At 45.7% G+C, this 21,420-nt stretch overlaps 1 protein-coding gene across 2 annotated transcripts in view; it reads right to left on the reverse strand.

Annotated features, from left to right (window-relative positions):
• Positions 1–21,420, reverse strand: part of LOC140916320 (cytochrome P450 4B1-like) — a 40,486-nt gene that overhangs the window by 11,768 nt on the left and 7,298 nt on the right. For both annotated transcript variants that reach the window (XM_073357809.1, XM_073357808.1), the window contains exons 4-11: positions 17,655–17,782; positions 14,068–14,192; positions 12,898–13,049; positions 12,032–12,138; positions 10,353–10,543; positions 9,358–9,491; positions 6,129–6,193; positions 2,358–2,440 (exon numbers count right to left, since the gene is read on the reverse strand). In XM_073357809.1, coding sequence (XP_073213910.1) covers positions 2,358–2,440; positions 6,129–6,193; positions 9,358–9,491; positions 10,353–10,543; positions 12,032–12,138; positions 12,898–13,049; positions 14,068–14,192; positions 17,655–17,782 — 985 coding nt within the window. The remainder of the gene's footprint in view (positions 1–2,357; positions 2,441–6,128; positions 6,194–9,357; positions 9,492–10,352; positions 10,544–12,031; positions 12,139–12,897; positions 13,050–14,067; positions 14,193–17,654; positions 17,783–21,420) is intronic.

A 21,420-nucleotide genomic window follows, 5' to 3' on the forward strand; every position in this document is an offset into this window, starting at 1 on the left:
ATTCCAGTAGCTGAGACTCACATACTACCTGCCTGATGTATCCAGCCTATTCTCAGACTTAACCAACCACTCGTCTTTCACACATGTTCTACTAAAACCCTCCATAAAGTTCCAGAGTGTCCCGTAAGACTCTTGCCCATCTGTCCTGTTTCTGGTCTCTGTGTGCAGCCCCTCAGGGGACAGGCCTCTTGCCTTTGCCCTGCCTTATGGTGAAATCTTGCAGTGTTTCCCCCACCAGATCAGGAATAAGGTACGCTCCCCCATGTATCAATGATTTATGATCTTGAAGGCTTGACTGGGTTTCAGGCACCTGTTTCCTCGCTTGGGTACCTGTAGCCAATGCTAGTAACCAACGGTCTCCTTCAAACACGGTGTTCATATTTATGTTTGTATTAGCCAAGATGGGCAGGATGGTGTCCCTAGCCTCTGTTTGCCAGAAGCTGGGAACGGGTGACAGGGGATGGATCACTTGATGATTAACTGTTCTGTTCATTCCCTCTGGGGCAACAGCATTGCCCACTGTCAGAAGAAAGGATACTGGGCTAGATGGACCTTTGGTTTGACCCAGTATGGCTGTTCTTATGTTGCCCCTTCTTGATGCAATCAAAGTTTGGGGCCTTGGGAATGTTCCAGTTGGAAGCAGAAATTAATGGAGTCTGGTATCTATCTTGTTTATTTACAAGGAATGTACAAAGTCCGTGTCTCTGAACACAGAAAGAACCAAAAATAAAAGGAGAAGTTTCTTATCTTAGAAGCCCAAAGTCTCTCTAGCTAACACCAGACCCCAAATCTTTCTCACTAGCCTTTTCCAGGGTCATAGTGTGCTTACAGGCTCCTGCTTGGATTTCTTGTCTCTCTCCCTCTCCCTTTCTGTTCTCAGTTTCTGTATGACCTCTCTCTTCCCACATCTAGTCTCCTGTCGACTGTAATATTTTGGTCTCATTTCGGTTGTTAGTGCTGTGTAATGATGGTGGCCTGTGATGTACTGAAGGTCAAAATAGAAGATCTGGTGGCCCCTTCTAGCCTTAAACTCTATGGGCATGGCTACACTTGCAGATGTAGAGCGCTTTGAGTTAAACCAGCCTTCATAGAGCGCAGTAGGGAAAGCGCTGCAGCGTGTCCACACTGACAGCTACAAGCGCACTGGCGTGGCCACATTTGCAGCCCTTGCAGCGGCATTGGGAGCAGTGCATTGTGGGCAGCTATTCCAGCATGCAAGTGTCTGCAACGTGCTTTTCAAATGGGTGGGGGGGGGCGGCGGTAGAGTGTGACAGGGGGTGTGTTGTGTGTATGTGGGGGGAGAGAGAGTGGGTTTTTGGGGGGGCTGAGAGCATGTCAGCATGCTGTCTTGTAAGTTCAGATAGCAGCAGACACTCCCCCTTCCCCCCCACCTCTCTCTTTCTCACACAGCATTCCACACTAATGGTTGCTTTGTCTCGGAGCAGAGAAGCAGCTGGCTGTCAGAAACGGAGCTTTCAAAAGGCATATCCGCATTCCTGCAGCGATTCAAAAACAATGACAAGAGTGGCCACTTGACTTAAGGGGATTATGAGCCATTTCTGGAGGCTGATCAGAGCGCAGTCATGCAACACCTCGTTCACACTGACGCCCAGGCGTTGTAGCCAAGTCGCAACAAGCGTTATTCCTCTTGCCAAGGTGGAGTACCAGCAGCGCTGTAGCCGCGGAGTCAGAGCGCTCTACGTGCCTTGCCAGTGTGGACAGGGAGTGAGCTAGGGCGCCCGGGGCTCCTTTACTGCGCTGTAACTTGCAAGTGTAGCCAAGCCCTATGACTCTAAAAGCCCTAGGACCATGAGAGGTTAAGAAGGAGAGTAAGGGAGGGGATGAGAGTGGGCACGAGAGAGATCAGGAGATGGGATGGGGTCACTTGGGCAAGTGGAGATATCAGAGGAGAAGAGCAGATGAGAATTTCTTTGTCTGAGATGGGGTAGACTCCTTGCATGATCCCAGCCAAGTCATTTAATCTCTTTGTGCCTCGGTTCCTGGTATCTAAAATAAGGATAATGCTACTTTCCTATTTTGTGTATTTAGATTATAAGCTCTTCGGGTGATGGTACATGACTGCCTAGCAAGGTGGGACAGGATCTTAGCTGGGGCCTCTGGGTGCTACCGGAATATAGATAAAAACTGATGTCAACTTGATAGAAAATATTAAGATTGTCTGTCTTTGGGGCAGGGCTCATCTGTTCCTTTGTGCTTGCACAATGGGGCCCAACCTTAGTTCTTGGCTGGGGTCTCTAAGTGCTTCTGCAATACAAATAGGAACATCTGCTAAATCACATTTAACAATGGTGGGTTCTTTTCTTCCCTTTGCCTTTTTAAATTAAAATATACTTCACCTTGACCCAGCAGCAAAAGGCAGGAAGGCATGAGAATGTCTGTCAGAGATGTTCTCTGGAGAAAATCTCCACGGATCAAACACCTGGAATGAAAGAGTTCATTTAAAAAACAAACAACAATGATCATTTCAGTTTCAAAACTACTGGCCAATTCTTTCAGAAGCGACTAGTGGCCTTGGTGTCTGTGTTCTCGATGCCCAATTTGAGACTCCTTTATAGGATAAAACTGGACAAATTCAGACAAGAAACAAGGCACAACTTATCTTTCACAGTGAGGGTGCTTATCCATAGGGGTGGATTATGATTTTGTGGGGCCCTGGGTCAGAGCAAGTGGGGGCCCCTCCCAACCCCTTCCACCTGCAGTCCCCCCTACACTGTTGCTGGGGAGCGGGGTCGGAGCGTGGGGGCCTTGCCCACTCCTCAGGAGTGCCAGGCAGGCTAAGCAGGACAAACCCTCGTACCCTGACCCCGCTCCCCGGCTGGAGTGCCAGACAGATGCAGTGGGTTGGAGTGCGGGGGGCACCCATTTTTCCAGGAGCCTCCAATTAGCCAGGGCCTCTGGGTACAGGCCCCGTTGGCCCAGTGGCTAATCAGCCACTGCTTATCCATGGAACCACTGAACAAAGGACACAGTGGATTCTCCATCACTTGAAGTCTTTACATAGGTATCCAATCTTGATTTAAACAGCTTTCTCTAGCTCCGATAGAAATGGAGGGCTTGATATTGGAATTACTAGGTCCTGGTGTGCAGAAGATCAGACTAGATGATCTAATGGTCCCTTCTGGCCTTAGAATCTGTGTCTCTCTTCCCCACTTCAACCCCAGGAAGGGTCAAGTACCTGCCCTCTGAAAGTCAGGTCCCTTTAAGGGAAGTGTCCTAATTAAACTTGCTGATGACCCAAATTGGGAGCCATCAACAATACAGGTAGAACTGGAGAACTGAAGTAATAGAAATGGGATGAAATTTAATAGTATAAAGTGCAAGGTTATGCACTTAGACTAATAAGTATTTCTGCTATCCATCAGTTGGAAACAGGAGGAGAAAGACCAGGCTGCCTTAGTCAATCACAGTAAGACTATAAAAAGAAAAGGAGGACTTGTGTCACCTTAGAGACTAACAAATTTATTATGAGCATAAGCTTTCGTGAGCTACAGCTCACTTCATCAGTGGAATGCATCCGATGAAGTGAGCTGTAGCTCACGAAAGCTTATGCTCAAATAAATTTGTAAGTCTCTAAGGTGCCACAAGTCCTCCTTTTCTTTTGGCGGATACAAACTAACATGGCTGCTGCTCTGAAACCTGTCAGCTATAAGCCACCACTGATGTGACTGGGGAAAAAAGGTAAAGGCAGTCCTAGGATGTATCAGGCAAGGTCCTTCCAGTAGAGAGAGAGAAGTATTAATGCCAGTAGTAGGCACTGATAAAACCTCATCTGGAATAGTGGACAGCTCAGGTCATGCATGTTTGAGAAAGATGAATTCAAATTGGAACAGGTGGAGAGAAGGGTTGCTAGGGTGATCGGGGGAATGGAGGGCCTGTTTAACCAGGGGAGATTAAAAGCCTAGCAAAATGAAGACTGGGAAGGGGATCTGATTGTTCTCTAAATACATTGGATTAAAATGGGGGAGGAGGTAAATTAGAGCGGGAGAAAGAGCTATTGAAAATAAAGCACAATCTTGGCACAAGAACAATTGGGGATCTACTCCCACAAACAAATTCAGGCTGGAAATGAGAAGAAGGTGTCCAGACATCAGAGGATTTAGGTCAGGGGTGGGCAAACTAACCAGCCCGGCCCGCGAGCTCCTCCTAACCAGCCCCTGAGCTCCGGCTGGGGAGGCTGCTCCGGCCCCTCCCCCGCTGCTCCCCCTCTCCCGCAGCCTCAGCGCGCCATGCGAGCAGCGCTCTGGGGGGGGGGGCTGCATACGCCGACGGATCAGCGCGGCAGCATGTCTGGCAGCGTGCTAAGGGGGCCTGGCTGGGCCGGGGCGGGGCAGGGGGGTTGGATAAGGGGCAGAGGGTCTCGGGGGGCGGTCAGGGGATGGGGAACGGGGGCGTTGGATAGGGTGTGGGAGTACGGATAGGGGTTGGGGCAGAAAGGGGACAGGGAGCAGGGGGTTGGATAGGGGGTGGGATCCTGGGGGGTGAGGGCAGGGGGGCTCTGGAGGGGGCTGTCAGGGGACAAGGAGCAGGGGGGCTTAGATCGGGAGTGCGGTCCTGGGGGGCAGTTAGGGTGGGGGGGGTCTCCGGAGGGGGCAGTCAGGGGACAAGGAGCTGGGGGAGTTGGATGGGTCGGGGGTTCTGAGGGGGGCAGTCAGGGGGTGGGAAGTGGGTGGGGGTCGGATGGGGGCGGGGCCGGGCTGTTTGGGGAGGCACAGCCTTCCCTACCCAGCCCTCCACACAATTCTGAATCCCGACGTGGCCCTTGGGCCAAAAAGTTTGCCCACCCTGTTTTAGGTTCTGGGACAGCCTCCCAACAGGAGCAGTGGGGCAGACGCCCTAATTTACAGGCTGGAGCTTGATATGTTTATGGATGGGATTATATCACAGAGTTGCCTGCAAAAGCAGAGGACTGGACTCTGTCCTAGGAGGTCCCTTCCAGTCCTATGTTCTTTAGGTATCTCCAGTTGAGCACCCAAAAATCACTACTCATTTTTGAGGATCATGGCTATTATTTAGTTAGCCACCTGGCTCTAGTTGTCTCTGTTTTCATAAATTACAGCCCTTCGGTTGTATAATGGGGATTCTAGCATTGTAAAGCCACTCACTAGATGTAAGAATCAGGGAGAAAGTTTCCCTGCGGGCTTTTGCCTGTCTGAAAGCTCAACCCGATTTGCAGCTCAAAACAAGGTTGTGACACACTGAGATGGATTATTATTTTATTAATCTGAGTAAGGACTTAATCTCTCAGTTGGGCGTGGAGTGGCTCCAAAAACACTTAATAATAATCAACAATTTGCACAGCTATGGGACATTAACTGAGGATTGCAATGCAAACAATTAATTAAGCCTTCCAGTGCCCTTGTGAGGTACCAGTACAGATTGTTACCAAAGCCAATTTCTGTTTGGCTAAACTGACACCCACAGAAAGGTCTGGGCCCACATTTTGAAAAGTGGATGCTCACTCTGGGTGCCCCTTCTTCAAGGGGTGGGAAGGTTTAATTAATATGTCTAGATTCTCTGGGAGATCTTCAGATAAAAAGATGGTACAGATGTGCAAATAACTATTGTGTAAGTGCTTTAAGAGATCTACCGATCAGAAGAGGCTTCCTGAAATGCCTAATCAACACAGAGGAGGCAGGTGGACTTGTGAAATCCCTTTGCTGCTCTCCCCTAACTGTGTCTTTAATTGCTGACAAAGGTCTCTGACTCAAGGATGTCTCCAAGACCACGGAGTCAGACATTGTTCGAGCCAGGATTAAACCGAGGCGACCGGACTCCATGGGTTGTGTGCCCACGCACATGGATTTTCTTGTGGACTTTTTTTTTTTTTGGGGGGGGGGGGAGGGAGTGGGGTTTGTGGGGGGCAGGGCAGGGCGTGTTTTTGTGAAGTAGAAATAGCTCATCAATGCCACCCACCCATCTGGGGAGACAAAGCCAGGAAAGTCACAACACAGTGTGTATGAAATGTGTGCAGCCTACAATCTTCAATCACAGGGGCCTGTGTGCCAAGGTGTTTAGCTACTAAAGGTGCTGGCTCACCTACTAAAATACATACATTGAATGCACTTCTTGCAGCGGAAAGGGTCTCGTAACGACAAAAGAAAACATACCAGCGGATCTTTCCATATGCTGGGGTTTCTGTGAATGAGATAGATGCTTACTGCAGCCAAAGAGCCTGTAAAGCAAACAAAGGGGAGAAAATGTTTACTGATGCAGCAATTACAGAGGGAAATTCTATGGCCTGTGTTACACAGAAAACCTGCTTAGGTGATCAGTGGTCTCTTCTGGCCTTAGTCTGTGGATGAAATCTTGGCCCCACTGAAGCCCATAGAAGTTTTGCCATTTCTCCTATGAATCTTTGAACAGGAATTGGGATGTAAGGACCTACTATTTCATAGAATCATAGAAGATTAGGGTTGGAAGAGACCTCAGGAGGTCATCTCATCTAATCCCCTGCTCAAAGCAGGACCAACACCAACTAAATCATCCCAGCCAGGGCTTTGTCAAGTCGGGCCTTAAAAACCTCTATGGATGGAGATTCCACCACCTCCCTAGGTAACCCATTCCAGTACTTCACCACCCTCTGAATGAAATAATAATTTCTTTGTTCTTAATCCATTTTATTCCATCTGTCTACATTTGACACTTGCTTAAGTGGCCAGAAGGTGGAAATTAGCAACAAGTTTCTGCTGCACCTACATCTTTCCCAGCCCCTGATTTAGCAGCCCACTTGCTGATCAGAAGAGTGGAGCTTCAGTACAAAATAATCTGTGTGTCTTGTCTCTCCGTCTGTAGGTCAAGATGGGATCATTTCACTCAGATGTGGTAGAACTCAGTTCACATGTGTTTAAAAGCATGACAGCGGGCTTGGAAGAAAAAAGGGCAGTTTTGAATAGTTTTTTCTTGGGGTATGTCTACACTTTGAGCAGGAGTGTAAATTCCAGCTTGAGGAGACATTGGACTTCAATGACTGCTTTTCACAAGGGGCCAATCACATATTATCTTGGGCTTGAGGGGCCTGATATAACACCCAGTAAAATCAATGGGTTTTAGATCAGGCCCTGTCAGAGGATTTCTATTTGATTTGTTTTCCAAATTAAATGTCACTTGTTCAGTATCCGTTTAGGAGAAGAACAAGTCAACAGGGTGAAAATCTGCTGATTCCTTCTGACAGGGGGGTACTAGGTGTTTGCTGCCCCCTGCTGGAGGCCCTGCTGGCATGGCAATCCTGCCCTATGAAGCAGTCCTTTCGGAAGAGAAGGGTAGCGAGTTCAGACCTCCAGGAGTTGCCTAGAGAGGCCTCCCGGGATCAACTGCTGGATGAATAAAAGTGAGGCTAGAAGGGCTGGGAGCAGGCAGAGGCCAATCAGGGGCCAGGAAGACAGATAAAAAGGGTTGGCTGCTGTTTTCAAAGGCCAGTTCTGGGTGTGGCTGTGACAGAGAAGGCTCCGTCTCCCTGATTTAAGACTAAAACCTGGGCTGGTCATAGGCCTAACACTGATAGTTTGGTTAGATCTGTGAAAGACTGTTATGTTATGGTCTTTAACACCCAGGTGGCCATTTTGAGTTGAAAATTATTTTACAGAAAACTAAATTAAGGTAAGCCTGCTCCACAGGACACCCCAGCTCTGGCGAGCCCATGATATCCCTATTGTGACTGTAGAGTAGCATCCCATTCCAATTTGTTTAGGTTACTGGAACCCCCGTGAGCATGAAAATTGTCAGGCATTAAACTATAAAACCATCATCTAGTATAAGATAAACCAAGAAATGAATGTATTTAAACAGTAGGGGGTGAAGTTCATCTCTGTGCAGAAGGGCTCATGAACCACTCACATCCCAATTAATCCTTATTTTTTAGGATTTAAATGAGGCGTACACCTTGTTCTGGCACATGGCCTGGGGTAAATTTCACACTACACACTTTGACGTGAATAATCGAGACTCTGGCATGAATAGAGAGGAACAAATTAAATGCAATGGATACAGGAGAGCAAAGTCCAACTTTCCTCATTCATTTTTAAAGCAAATATTGTGCAAAGTTCAGAACTAGGGCAGGGTGTTGGCCGGATAATCCTGCAGAAAGAAATCTGTTTGTCCACCAATAAGAAATTTCCCAGGGAGCAGCAGCAGTGTAAATTGCCCCCTGAGCCAGGCCAAGGTTTCACAGTACTGGCCTGGAGGGAGTTTAATCTCCAAGATCTCATTCCGTCTCTACTCTCTTCAGTTATGTTTCAGTTGTGGTGGGTTTCTGTATGATATGATACCCATCCACAGTGAAACAGCATTAATTAACAGTGAGTAATTATGGAACAATTTACGAACGGTTGTGGTGGATTCTCCATCACTGACCATTTTAAAATCAAAATTGGATGTTTTCTAAAAGATCTACTCTAGGAATTATTTGGGGAGTAGGGAAGTTCTCTGGTCTTTGCTATACAGAAGGTCGGACGAGGAGATCACAATGGTCCTTTCTGGCCGTAGCATCTATTAACTGAACTTAGATCACTGATTCATTTCATATAGGCACATGACCAGTGGTCACAAATCATTCTTGCTCACTAATGTCATATGTTGTTTTTCAGCTGGCTAAACGTGCAATTCCATTACCCAACACTAGTCCCTAGAGCAATCGAGTATCCCTTTCTAAAGGACTTAAGTCTCCGCTCTTAACAATATTAGTGCGGTCAAAAATTTGACTGAAGATTTTTGCGTCGGAATTCATTCAATTGATTTCCAACAGTTTGATTCTAATCACCTTCTTCTTACTGCATTTCATCTCCTGACAACCAGAGGGTGATGTCTGCAGCTTTTTATATAAATGACAGGTTTCAGAGTAACAGCCGTGTTAGTCTGTATTCGCAAAAAGAAAAGGAGTACTTGTGGCACCTCAGAGACTAACCAATTTATTTGAGCATGAGCTTTCGTGAGCTACAGCTCACTTCATCAGATGAAGTGAGCTGTAGCTCACGAAAGCTTATGCTCAAATAAATTGGTTAGTCTCTGAGGTGCCACAAGTACTCCTTTTCTTTTTATATAAATGCTTGCTCTTCTAATGGCATATAACTTATTTAGGGGTGGGCCATATCCTTCTCTCCGTTTCTTAGGTTTTTAAAGCCCGGCTTGAAAAAACCTTGGTTGGGATGATTTATTTGGTGTTGGTCCTGCTTTGAGCCCGGGGTTGGACTAGATGACCTCCTAAGGTCTCTTCCAACCCTGATATTCTATGATTCTATGATTCTAACTCTCCTGGCTGTCAATGGGAGTTGTATCTTTATAGCTGAGAGCAGAATCTGACCATTAAAAATTAATGGAAAAGAGGAAGCCAAATGTACAGACCTTCTGGTAAAGTACGTCCATCGTGGAACGTGATGGGTTTGCTGAGCTGTCGGGATACTCCAGGTACCGGAGGGTAAAGACGAAGGCTCTCCTTAATGCACATGGTGCTGTAAGTCATCTTGCCAAGGTCATCCCTGAAATGACCCAAAGGCAAGGGTGTGAGTGAGTGATACAGATATTCCCAGTAGAGCTATTTTAGCAAGCAACAGCTGTACACAGAGCATACACAGAGTTTGCATCCGGCACACCTTTGGTTGTGATTTGGAATTATAATTTTCCCTACATCTGCTCAGACTTAATTTGTGGGTAACATATTGCACTGCCCGATGCCCTGAAATGCAGTTACACGGACTAGATTAAATATAGATCAGAGGTTCTTGGGCCGCATGTGACCCAATTACCACACAGCTGCAGCCCAGCTCAGCAATGTGCTACAGGCTGGCCAGCGAGGCGGGGTCCAGGCTGTCCTTCTGCCCGGCGCGGTGGGGTCAGGACTGCCGGCCCGCCCTGTGTGGTGGGGGTCTTGGGTTGAGGCTCCCAGCTGGCCCTGCGGGGTCGGGAGTCTGGGACTCCCAGCCGGCCCCGCGCGGTCGGGGATCCAGGGTCGCCACCCAGCCACACAAGCTCCAGGGTCCAACGCTGCCGCTCAGCCCCGCAAGCTCCAGGGCAGCTGGCCAGCCCCGTGCAACGAGAGTCCAAGGTCTGGGGCGGGCAGCCAGCTGGCCCCGCAAGGTGGGGGTCCAGGATCAGGGTCCGGGCTGCAGCCCACAATGATAAATAAGTTGAGAACCACTGATATAGATATTGCAGGCCCAGTTTTAAGAAGGGCGTAGCATCCACTACATCAAATGAAGTTATAACTACTGTGTATTCAGTGCCTCTGAAAACTAGGCCCTGAGCACCTTGGCTTTCTAAGCAACATTTATTAATATGTTATCACCTAGTAACGATATTGACAGGGTGGAATCAAATAAATACAAAAATATGAGATTCACCACTGGATAGTAGTCTGGTCTCCCAGAATCTCCTTGATCTCTTCCCTGCATCTCTGCTGGTGCTCTGGGTGCAGGGCCATGCAGTACAAGAGCCAGGAGATCCCACTGGCTGTGGTATCGTGACCCTCAAACATAAACGTGTCCACCTCGGCACGTAGGTCTTCATCGGATAATCCAGCTCCGTTTTCATCCTAACGACACATGGACACTGTCAGCGGCACAAATGAATCCAGCAGTAGGAATTACATTCACTCATCATGCTGGCTATGGCTAGGCCAACCAGTTCAGGCAGGAATCCAAAATCTCTTTGTTACAGTGCCCATGGACAACAACTGCTACCTCGCCTTGGCTCAGAAATGGGAAGAGGCAGGTTGGCTCCTCTTGTGGAGGAGCAGTGGAGAATCGCTCCTTACAGCACACTTCTCTGGTTTTCTCCAGGAAACATGCTCTCCCACTTTCCTGCAGAGACTGTTCTGGAGGCCCAAAGGGCCAAATTCATTCTGGCCTTAGCCAATTGACTGCCATGAAGTTAGACCAACTTTTGACCAGTTGTATCTATCTAACGCTGACAGACCCTGGTCGTTGGTGAGCGGGATCAAACCTGGGACCTCCGGAACTTAGTGCATGAGCGTGTACAGCATGAGCTAAAAGCCAACTGGCTGTTAGCTAAGGCTGTAGAGCAGACTCATTAATATCTTTCTCTAAGTGGGCACGGTGCCACTAGATGGGAGAGAACACTACACCCAGGAGGTGTGTGGGTTACATCTACATTTCCTTTTCTTAATATTGCCCTTTTAGTCCAAGTTATGCCACCTGTCCGGGGAAAGGAGTTATGTCCCCTGTAAAAATTTATCTGCTGTTGTAGTAGCCAGGCAAGGTACTAACAAACGTCAACAGGACTTTATTTTTTAAAGTGGAAACCTCTTTTCCAAGCTGCTGCTGCACCCTCAGTAGCTCTCCCTCAGCCTCTTCAACTCCTCCCCCCTCCTTCCTGTTTCCTGTCCTTCCAGACACCCAACAGCCAGTGCTCCCAATTCTAATAATTACAAGCAACGTCTAAACACCACATCTGCCCTCTCCACTCTTCTGTGTAGATACACGCCACTCCAGGAGCTTCCAGCAAGCAACCATGAGGAAGGGAGAAGAGAATATTTTCACTCTCCAGCGCCATGGAAAGACTTGAGAGCAAGGCCTGCCTATGCTAGAGAGGGGTAAATTGAAGCAAGGGGGCTCCCTAGTGGACTGAATCAATTATTGCGGATTGGAAAAGGAGGTTATAGACAAGAAGTGAGGTTTACATCTGGATGCTTGATTGGTGACTCACTGAGCACGGGGACTAACTTCTCTTTTCACTTTCTCTACAGGGGACCCTGCAGCTAAAGTCTGGGGGACCCTGCAGCTAAAGTCTGGGAGGCCTACCCAACTTTCAGTAGGATGAGAAGAGGGAATATTTTATTTAGTCACCAGGTGAAATTCACTCTATTCAATAGGCCAGCCATGAGGCTTACGCATCACTTCAGCCCCCATTTGAGGGCCTAAGTGGTGCGTAGGGCCTGTGCTGGCTCTCAGCACAGGGGTGCGGTTCGCTTAGTCTCACCCAGGCCTCTGGTGGTGAAGCCCAGTGGAACATACCCCCTGCTTGGTGGTATTTAGTGCACACGCATTCCTCCATAACTCACTTTGGCGTGGAGAAGAATATCCAGAAAGTCCAAGTGCTTCTTCTTCTGGACCTTCTCACGTTCTCGCTCGTCCTTGAGAGACTCCTTCCGCTCCCTGATCACCTTGCCTGCATTAGAAAACGGTTGACGCACACCTTTCAGCTACAGCAGGTAGCGTACTGTAGTCCTGGAGGCTGCCTACGTGCTCTCCAAACACAAAGTGGGGTGGCCATTCAACTGCACCGACCCTCGTCTGACCTATGGGAACATGGTAGCACTCACTCTGTTACCATAGTATGTAGATCTGATCCCTCAGATTTAGACTCCTGGTGTTCATTGAAATCAATGGATGTTAGGCGTCTAAATACCTTTGAAGAGATGGGCCCTTGTGCGTCAGCAAAGATCTGTTAGAAGGAGGACTTCAGGAGTGGAGATTTCCTCCTATCCTGACCCCATTTACCTTAGCACCTCCACCAACCCCATTTACTACACTTCAGGAACAATAGGGCACAATTAGGATTCAGAGAAAGGTCATTGATCAATTCCAGTCCAGACCGGGCATGAGTCAGCAGCCAAAGCTGTTACCCCAGGATGGCTATTCATTAGCCAATGTGAAACGAGTTGCTGGGTCTCAGCCTGGTTCCTAGCTGCCCTGTGCTCACATCATGAGAAACAACTGGTACAGCTGACAAGTAACTGGACCCCTGGCTGAAGATTCGGCACTGAGGCCAGAGAGTGTATGGGCCAGGTAGTCTGCACGACTCTCTCAGCTCTAGCCTTTTAGAAGAAGGTTGGAGCACGTTGGTCAGGTGCTGGGATGGCTGCTGTTAAACACCCGAAACGCACAAAGGATTCAGGAAACCAAAGGCCAGGGTGTTGGGAAGTACCTGTGTGGCGGTGTGCGAGCTGGCAGGCCTTCGCGAATTGGAAACCATGAGGGCTGAGCCAATAAATGAAATCATTGTGATACGGGAAGATGCGCAGCCTCTGGTGCACCAAGTAGCTGAGATCAAAGACGGCTCGGATGTAGGAATTCTCCCTGGGGTTGGAGGGGAGGGACAAACAGAAGGGATTTGCTTTCAGGAAATCAAATATTGTATGCCGCGGTGCACGTGGGCCCTGCTCACTTTCACCCATGGACACCATGACTTCCCAGCACCTCCTGGTCACAGGCTACAAAGCAGCACTGTCGTCTCAGAGGGAACAGTTATCTCTCTCCGAAGTATGAGCAATGTTAGTACCGTAATGTAACATGGGGGAGCAGCTGAACGGGATTTTAAAGCGGAAGATGGTGACCAAGCATAGAAGGGAGGGGCAAATACATCAGGACTCCATATATTCAACCAAATACCACCCAGGAAGGAGTGGGCTATCACTATTAGTTATAATACAGTAGCAACGGAAGGCCTTATGCAAGACCAGAGATCTTTTGGTCTAGGTCCTGTCTGCATATATGATAAGACACAGTACACTGGACCATGCTGCAGGGAAATACACAGTCTGAATAAACAAGACAGTCAAAGGGTAGGAGAAAGGGAGAATTATTATTCCCCTTTTACGGATGGGAAACTGAGGCACAGAGATTAAGTGGCACAAAACGACTCTGTAGCAGAGCTGGAAATTGAAGCCAGAGGTCCCGCATCCCCGTCCAATGCCTGAACTGCAAGACCATCCTTCCTCTCTGCCTAAGGAGGGAGGGAAGCAAATATTGCAACCTTTGAAAAGGCAGCAGTGGTCTCAATAATGCATCCGCTCCTGGGAGCCCCAGAGACACTCTGGCAGAGACAGAATCTTTGCTGTGGGTTATCTGCTGAGAAGAAAATGTACATGCTGAGACTGTATAAAACTCTGGGAAATGTAAAAGTCACCTCTGGCACAGGGTGACTGGCAGCCAGAGGCAGGATTCCTGTGCATTCCGCCCATTAAACTTATGGACTGTTGGAGAACTTTTAAAATGAAGATGGGATAAATTTACCAGGCATAAGCAACTTGCACAGTTTATTCACGGCCAATGAATAGCAGCCTTCCATGAGGACCCGAGAGCACCCGGTACTGACCTGTCCGTCTGGCAGTTGCTCTGGTAACTGAAGGCACATTTCATGATGCTGTCGAGAGTCATCAAGCTGACATGTCCAAAGAGCTCCACCGACTTCTCCTGTGCGATCAGTTGTTCCCACTTATCCTAGTGCAGGAAGGAAACAGGTGAGAAGGCCCAGAAATGCCTTGCCCTGCACTGTCAGCATTTACCTTCCACCTTAAAAATAAACGAGGGACACCTTGAACCAGTTGTGTATTCTGGGGACAAAAAATGGGAAAGGGAGATGTTCCCTTAATTCTCTTTTAGAGATGCTACCTTGAAGCAAGAGGAAGCTAGGAATCGACTTGGCACTTGTGGTATAGACCCAAGTTATTTTTCTCTCTCTTGCCTTTGTCCAGAATCAGTTGCTTTGATCGTTACACTGCAGGGTATCTTAGGGTATGGTAAATTAGTCCCCAAAATTACTGTGTACAAATGGTCCCTCTTTAGCCAAACCCTGATGCAAAGGTCTTGGGCTAGCCCCCTGCACAGGGGTGAGCTTTCACTGTAGTCCCCATGTATAGGATGCCAGACACTCTGCCCCCAGCCTGAGCAGTACCTTCCTCTTCCTTATGAGGCACATTCGCTACCAGACAGATATCTGTCCCATGCCAACATTGCCAGTGTCAATTCAGACAGGGGACACACTAATGCTGGCCCACAGCCCATCCTGACGTGTCAAATGTCATTGCCAAAGGCCTCCTTGGAAGAAGCCTCAGGCTCACATCATGATGAGGTCAGAAATAACGGCCACAAGGGGAAGTGTTTGAGTACAGCAGAAGCCACAAGGACAGCTGAGTGGTCCCACAATGGGCTCTTAATGTTTAGTTTCCTGTGTCACTGTGAGGCTCTTAGGTGTTATAATAAAAGTCAATCTAAAAATAATTTGTTCATTGATCAATGATTTCAGGTACCAGTACTGACTGATCTAAAGGCTACTGGTGGCTGAGGATGTCAGATGCTTTGGCGTTGGTATATGATTTGTATTGCTCCTTACTCCTGCATAGGGGTGGCCATAGCTAGATTAGCCCAGAAGCAGCCCTGGGAAGGAAATTGACTAAAAGACTTGCAACTCCAGCCTGGGTTCTCCTTTGCATCAGTAGGGGTGTAAGTTGATTCAATCATTTGTAGGATGCAGCTTGCTTCCTTGTGTGTGTGTGTGGGGGGGGGGGGGGTAGCGTATCTATATAGGCTTGGAAGGATTAGATGCATTGATAAATATCAGTGAATGTTAATTTCAAATACATACACAAACAGAGGGGGGAAATATTTCCATAGATAATAAATCAAAATATACAGATAGGAAAACTTAAAGTTTGATTTAAGGCTTTTAACTTTGTCAACATGATGTTGACAAACTGTATTTTAATGGTTAGAAAGCGTTACCTTTTTGAATCTCAATCTCTCTGTAATAATTATTGTCTGACACCCCCCCCCCACCCGCCCCAATCATTTCCTGAAACTGTGAAAAATTTAAACTGACGATACAAAAAAAGCTTAACCCATAATTTTGCGAAACTGTCAAAATTTAAATCAAAAATTGAAAAAAAATGCTTAAAAATAATCAATATTAGCTGTCCAAGATATAAAAATGAATCAATAAATTCTACCAAGCCCATGGAGAGAGAGATCACCCTCTCATGGCACATATCAGAATAACAGCATCTGTTATATGGTTTGTAAGTTTATAGGTTCAGTAAAGGTGTTATACTCTGTAAATGGCTTCCAGCTGTTAACACCTCGAAGCTTGCACTGGGTTATTACTGGCATGTTGGGGGGAGAAGCCACAACTCTGTGGCCACTCTGCTCCCCTCCTATCCTATTCCCTGCCCAACTTGCTGGGGATCAGAAGTAGTAACACTGCAACGTGGGATCTCACCTTCCCTCTTCCCGCCCACCTGAAGCTGCAGGCTAAATAGAAAAGCTGGGTCAATGGGGCATTATGCGCCCCGCACCACCACAAGAAGGCAAGGGAGAATCTTGCCCATCATATTTAAAACTGGAATGTATTAGCTTTTTTGCTGCCCTATTAAAGAAAGCAGCAAAAAAGGCAGCAATACTGGTCAGTCTTAAGGAGGTGTGACCTGCTAGTGAATGTGTGCCCCTTCCAGACCCATTCCAAAGAGGGTCTGGGTCTGTTACAGCTCCCCACTACACCCGGAGGCTCTTTAGCTCCATACAAGATGTACAGGCTCATGTTTTCAGCAGTGGAAATCCCCCGTTCAATCCCAGTTATATTGGCTGACACATACAGAAGATAGGGCTGTTTTATTTTTCTGTAACGATAGCCCCGTGTGATTCAAACTTCATGCCAGTCTGTCAGTGTTATTGCTTCTCTCCGTGCACATGTTCAGTTCCCTCAGCAGTGAATCTAAGCTGCAGGACTGTCTTTAATTCTCACACTAGAAGGCAGTGTTGTCCACATGGAATCAGAGTTCTTTCAGGGACAATGCATTGCCTGTTTAGTTGCTCTTGTACCCAGACTCCCTGACAATGTAGCTGCAGAAATTAATGATGGTCCCGTGCACAAATCTGGTAACTCTATTATTTTTCCTGCATAGAGCCCACCAAGAATTGAAACTGTAGTTGCACTGTGTACTATGCAAAGCAGAGCTTGCAGTCTAAACATTGTGAATATTGGCATCTCGGGGTATTTTCTAATCCCCAGATCACAGGGTTGAAGTGTCCCCAATCCTAGGGTTTAGGAATGCATGAGATCCCTTATTTAATCCTGCCTTTCATATAAGTACCTTCAAAGAGTGCCACCAAGAACCTATTTACTGCCTTTACTATACTGATTATAGTAGTAATCACTATTGATGATTAGATGTGATTTTTGGATCATGGTAAAATGGAACCCCAAATCCCTGGATTCTAGAATTGTTCTAGAATTGTTAGCTATTGAAAAGCAAGGAAATACTGCAGCTGGAATCCACTTCAGAAAGGCCCAGACTGCCCATTTCCTTACATTTCTAACAAGCAAAATGCATTAATTAACTCGAGTCAAGCTGGTTGGGACCCATCCCTCACAAACCGTTTCATTGAAAAATGTGTCCCTCGCAGAGCTGCTCAGAACACCGGGGCATCTTCCATAGAAAAGGTCAACTTTTCATGAGAAAACAAAACTCAGCCCCCCAAAAATATTTGGCTGTAAACTGCCGAAAAGTTTTTTAAAAAATTGTTTTTCAGTTTTGATGAGGAAAAAAAACAGAAATTTTCAAGGACAGCAGACCGGTCACAGCCAGATTTTCATTTACTCAAAACACCATTCTCTGATCAGCCCTGGTCCCTTATCTTGTTTTGGTTTTTTTTTTAAATGATATTATAGGCTCGGCCACAGAGTCTGTACAGCTTCTGGACCAATTAGTTGCGATATCTCAGAAAAGAATTGGGATTCATTCAAAAAGCTAACCACCAGAAGAGAGAATTTTCATAGAATTATAGACTGTACAGGCTGATAACAGCAAGGTAACAGCAAGGAAACTCTTGATCCATCACTTTGCCTTCAACCCATCAAGGATAAGAAACTAATATAATAAATATGGCAATAGCAGTAATCATTCCTACCAGCATCACTTTGGTAGAATCTGCCATCAATGGCACATAAGGTTTCAAAACGTCATAATGAAACCCTGGAGTCAGCAGTTTACGATGCTGGTACCACTTTGGCCCATGTAAGACCAATAATCCTTTCCCTGGGGGAACACAAATAATGGAGTTCAGATCATTTCAGATTTTAAAGACCATAAGCAGATATTTTGATGTATACAGGTAAAGTCTGAGCCTACAGTAACCAGAACTTCCATCAGAGATGGAAACTATTTGGTCACATCTAATCCATCTCCTATTTGCTAGGATAATATATTTTCTAGTGCTATGAAAACAAACAACTGATAGGAATGTGGAGAGGATATTGATCTTTCATCTTCAAATTTCACCATGATTGCTCAGGATCATTCTCCAGGTGATGATTTTATTGTGGATAGGTGACCAGGTTTAGATGAAATAAGAACCTATTTGAATCTTCCACCCATAACTAGTCTTTTACCAGTCTCTAGTAAAATTAGCTTTGGTTGCATATTCATTTTCATGCTTCTCTGCATTTACCAGTTTCAGACCGGACCAGAAGTGGATGTACAGAAATGCCTGTAGAATGGCTGTGTTCCCAAGATTCCTGATTGGACCAGAAGCAAAGAATAGTCTAAATCACAAGAGAATGCCAGTTCTTATGAAATCCACAGCCAGATTTCTAGAGCCAGGAAGTTCAGTGAACAGCTAAACTTTGGGATGCTTCTTCAGACTGAACCTTTGGATCTTCGCCCATCACTAGTCCTTGCTGGATTCAAGGTATGTTAATGGAATTTCATTTGTATATATCACATAAGTATATGGTTGCCAACTTTGACAAATTCCCGGAGATGTCATCACATGACATAATCTTTAATTAAAGATTAATTTTTAATTCCTGGAGACTCCAGGACAATCATGGAGGGTTGGTAACCTTACATAAGTAGCATCATGTGGGGGAGAGACCTCAGTGTTGATACAAAAATGATAATAAAAATATTAACTTTTTTTTAAGTTGTTACAAACTTGTCTGCACCTTTACTGAAAATTAAGATAAAGCCATAATAATGTTTTAGCCAGGATGCTTGAAAATATAACAGACATGAGTTTAGTTAATTATGTTACAAAATGTTAAAGCTAATCAAAGAGATTTCAGAAGGTTTCTGTTTCTAATAGCCAAGGACAAGCAATCATCAAGTAGAATAACCATTTAAACCCTGATAGGAAGAAAACTGATTGTGAAAGAAATGCAAAGTTGTGTTATCAGAGCAATAAATCAAGAGGTAAATTGGGCCTATAACAAATCCCTTCCCCTTTTCTTTACAAAGAGAAACCCAAGTTTAAACTCACACAAGCAATGCTAGGAATATCCTCATTGAAACTGATTTATCCTGAAAATACACTAAAGTCTTCATTCTATATACCTGCAGAATATTCATGGTGGTAAATGTTTTTACTAGGGCTGTCAAGCCTTCCTATAATAATTGCTTGATATCATTGCTGTATGAATAGTAAGATGTTTTATGTACAAATATAGCAAAGTCATTTGATGCTAGACTAATGACTAATATAAGAAGCCATTTAAGTATAGAATAGTTATATTAATGGGGAATTAATTAATCAAAGCAAACCCTCATCCAACACAGGAGGAACATAAAATCATCATTCCCAAAATTTCCATCTAGAATCAACAACTTGAGCTAAGGTCTTACAAAGAGTTATTTAATTTTAAAAGACTGTTTTGAGGACTAAAAACTCTTATATAATGAACAGGAATGCTTGGACTTTTTGAAAACAGATTTTCACTTCCTGTCAAACTAAGGTAAAAACATTTTATCAGAAAATGGACTGACTGAAAAGAGTTAGTTTTAACTTTAAAAGTTATCTGGATATACCCTGCCACAAGAAAAAGGGTAATTAGCCGACTGACTAAGTGGCAGTTCTGCAGAAAAAGACCTGTGGATTACAGTGGATGAGAAGCTGGATAGGAGTCAGCAGTGTGCCCTTGTTGCCAAGAAGGCTAATGGCATATTGGGCTGCATTAGTAGGAGCATTGCCAGCAGATCGAGGGAAGTGATTATTCCCCTCTATTCGGCACTAGTGAGGCCTCATCTGGAGTCCTGGGTCCAGTTTTGGTCCCCCCCGCTACAGAAGGGATGTGGACAAATTGGAAAGTGTCCAGCAGAGGGCAACAAAAATGATTAGAGGGCTGGGGCACATGACTTACGAGGAGAGGCTGAGGGAACTGGGTTTATTTAGTCTGCAGAAGAGAAGAATGTGGGGGTAGAGGGAAGGATTTGATAGCATCCTTCAATTGCCTGAAGGGGGGGTTAGAAGGGGATGGAGCACGGCTGTTCTCAGTATTGGCAGATGACAGAACAAGAAGCAATGGTCTCAAGTTGCAGTGGGGAGGTTTAGGTTGGACATTAGGAGACACTATTTCACTAGGAGGGTGGTGAAGCACTGGAACGGGTTACCTAGGGAGGTGGTGGAATCTCCATCCTTTGAGGTTTTTAAGGCCCGGCTTGACAAAGCCCTGGCTGGGATGATTTAGTTGGGGTTGGTCCTGCTTTGAGCAGGGGGTTGGACTAGATACCTCCTGAGGTCTTCCAACCCTAATATTCTATGATTCCATGATAAAGGAATGTTGCATATTCATTAGACAGACTGCATGTTCAGGAGTTGAAAATGTCACATAAGCCAATCCCAAAATCATGGAGTCAAAAAATTAACCAGAATCTAAAACAACTATAAAAGGTTTGTTTTCCTATAATTTCACAAAAATAAGAAGGGATAAAAGACTGAAATAAACACCTCATGCTCACACACTCCCAGTACTCATAGAGAAAGCACGCCCTAACTCATCCTGTCCATCTCCACAAGCAAGCTGCCACAGACAGATAAGAAAAACAGAAAAGACTCAAGAAGAAACAACCCAAAGCAACCTCTCCATGACTTCAACATGGATTGGTGAGAGGAAGTTAACTCACTTGCAAGGGATTACATTTAAAACTCTTGTAATGATTTTACTGGAACATTGAAATGGCGTTGTAACTTAAATTTACTTATCATTTCTCCTGTTAATCACCAAATGATTAGATCGTGTATTCCTGGAGAGGAGACACGGGCTAAACATTGGTAAATGGAGAAACAGTGGGATTTAATTGGATTTAGGATTCTTAATATTTGTACCTGGCCTGTTTTAAGACAGCTTGTTAAATGGCTTCTTTTAAGGAACTAATGTAAATATTGTCTTTGAATTCATAGGATTTAGTTAAGATTGCTTACTTTGCCCAGCTATAAACTGTTTGGGTTATTTTTAACAACTAGATAGGCTTAAACAAATTATTTTGCCAGACATTAAACACTTAAGTATCTAATAAGCTACTAAAACCAAATTCACAAGAATTTTGAAAACAATATACTTTGATCTTTACTTACTGAGGGAAAAGTGACACCTCCTCCCCAAAGGCAGGTTCACTCCCAAGGGTATAATCTCTGTTAAAATTTCACCACAGAAAGGCTTGCAAAAGAGACTAACGGAAGTTACAGTCCAGAATCAGGGCCTGCAGCGAAGCCAGTCTCTGGGCAAACTAACGCTCAAAGCTGGCCTTTAGTGGGCTGCCTGATTGGCTCCACTGCTTATTGCTTGGAAGAGGCAGCAGACTGGCTCTTAAATCCAGCAGCAGCAGCAGTTCAGCAGACGCTTAAAGTATTAGCCCATGGCTGCAATAGCTTATACTCCTGCCTTGGTCCTAGCCCTGCT

This window comes from Lepidochelys kempii, chromosome 8 (genome assembly GCF_965140265.1).
Source record: "Lepidochelys kempii isolate rLepKem1 chromosome 8, rLepKem1.hap2, whole genome shotgun sequence".
Taxonomy (NCBI): Eukaryota; Metazoa; Chordata; order Testudines; family Cheloniidae; genus Lepidochelys; species Lepidochelys kempii.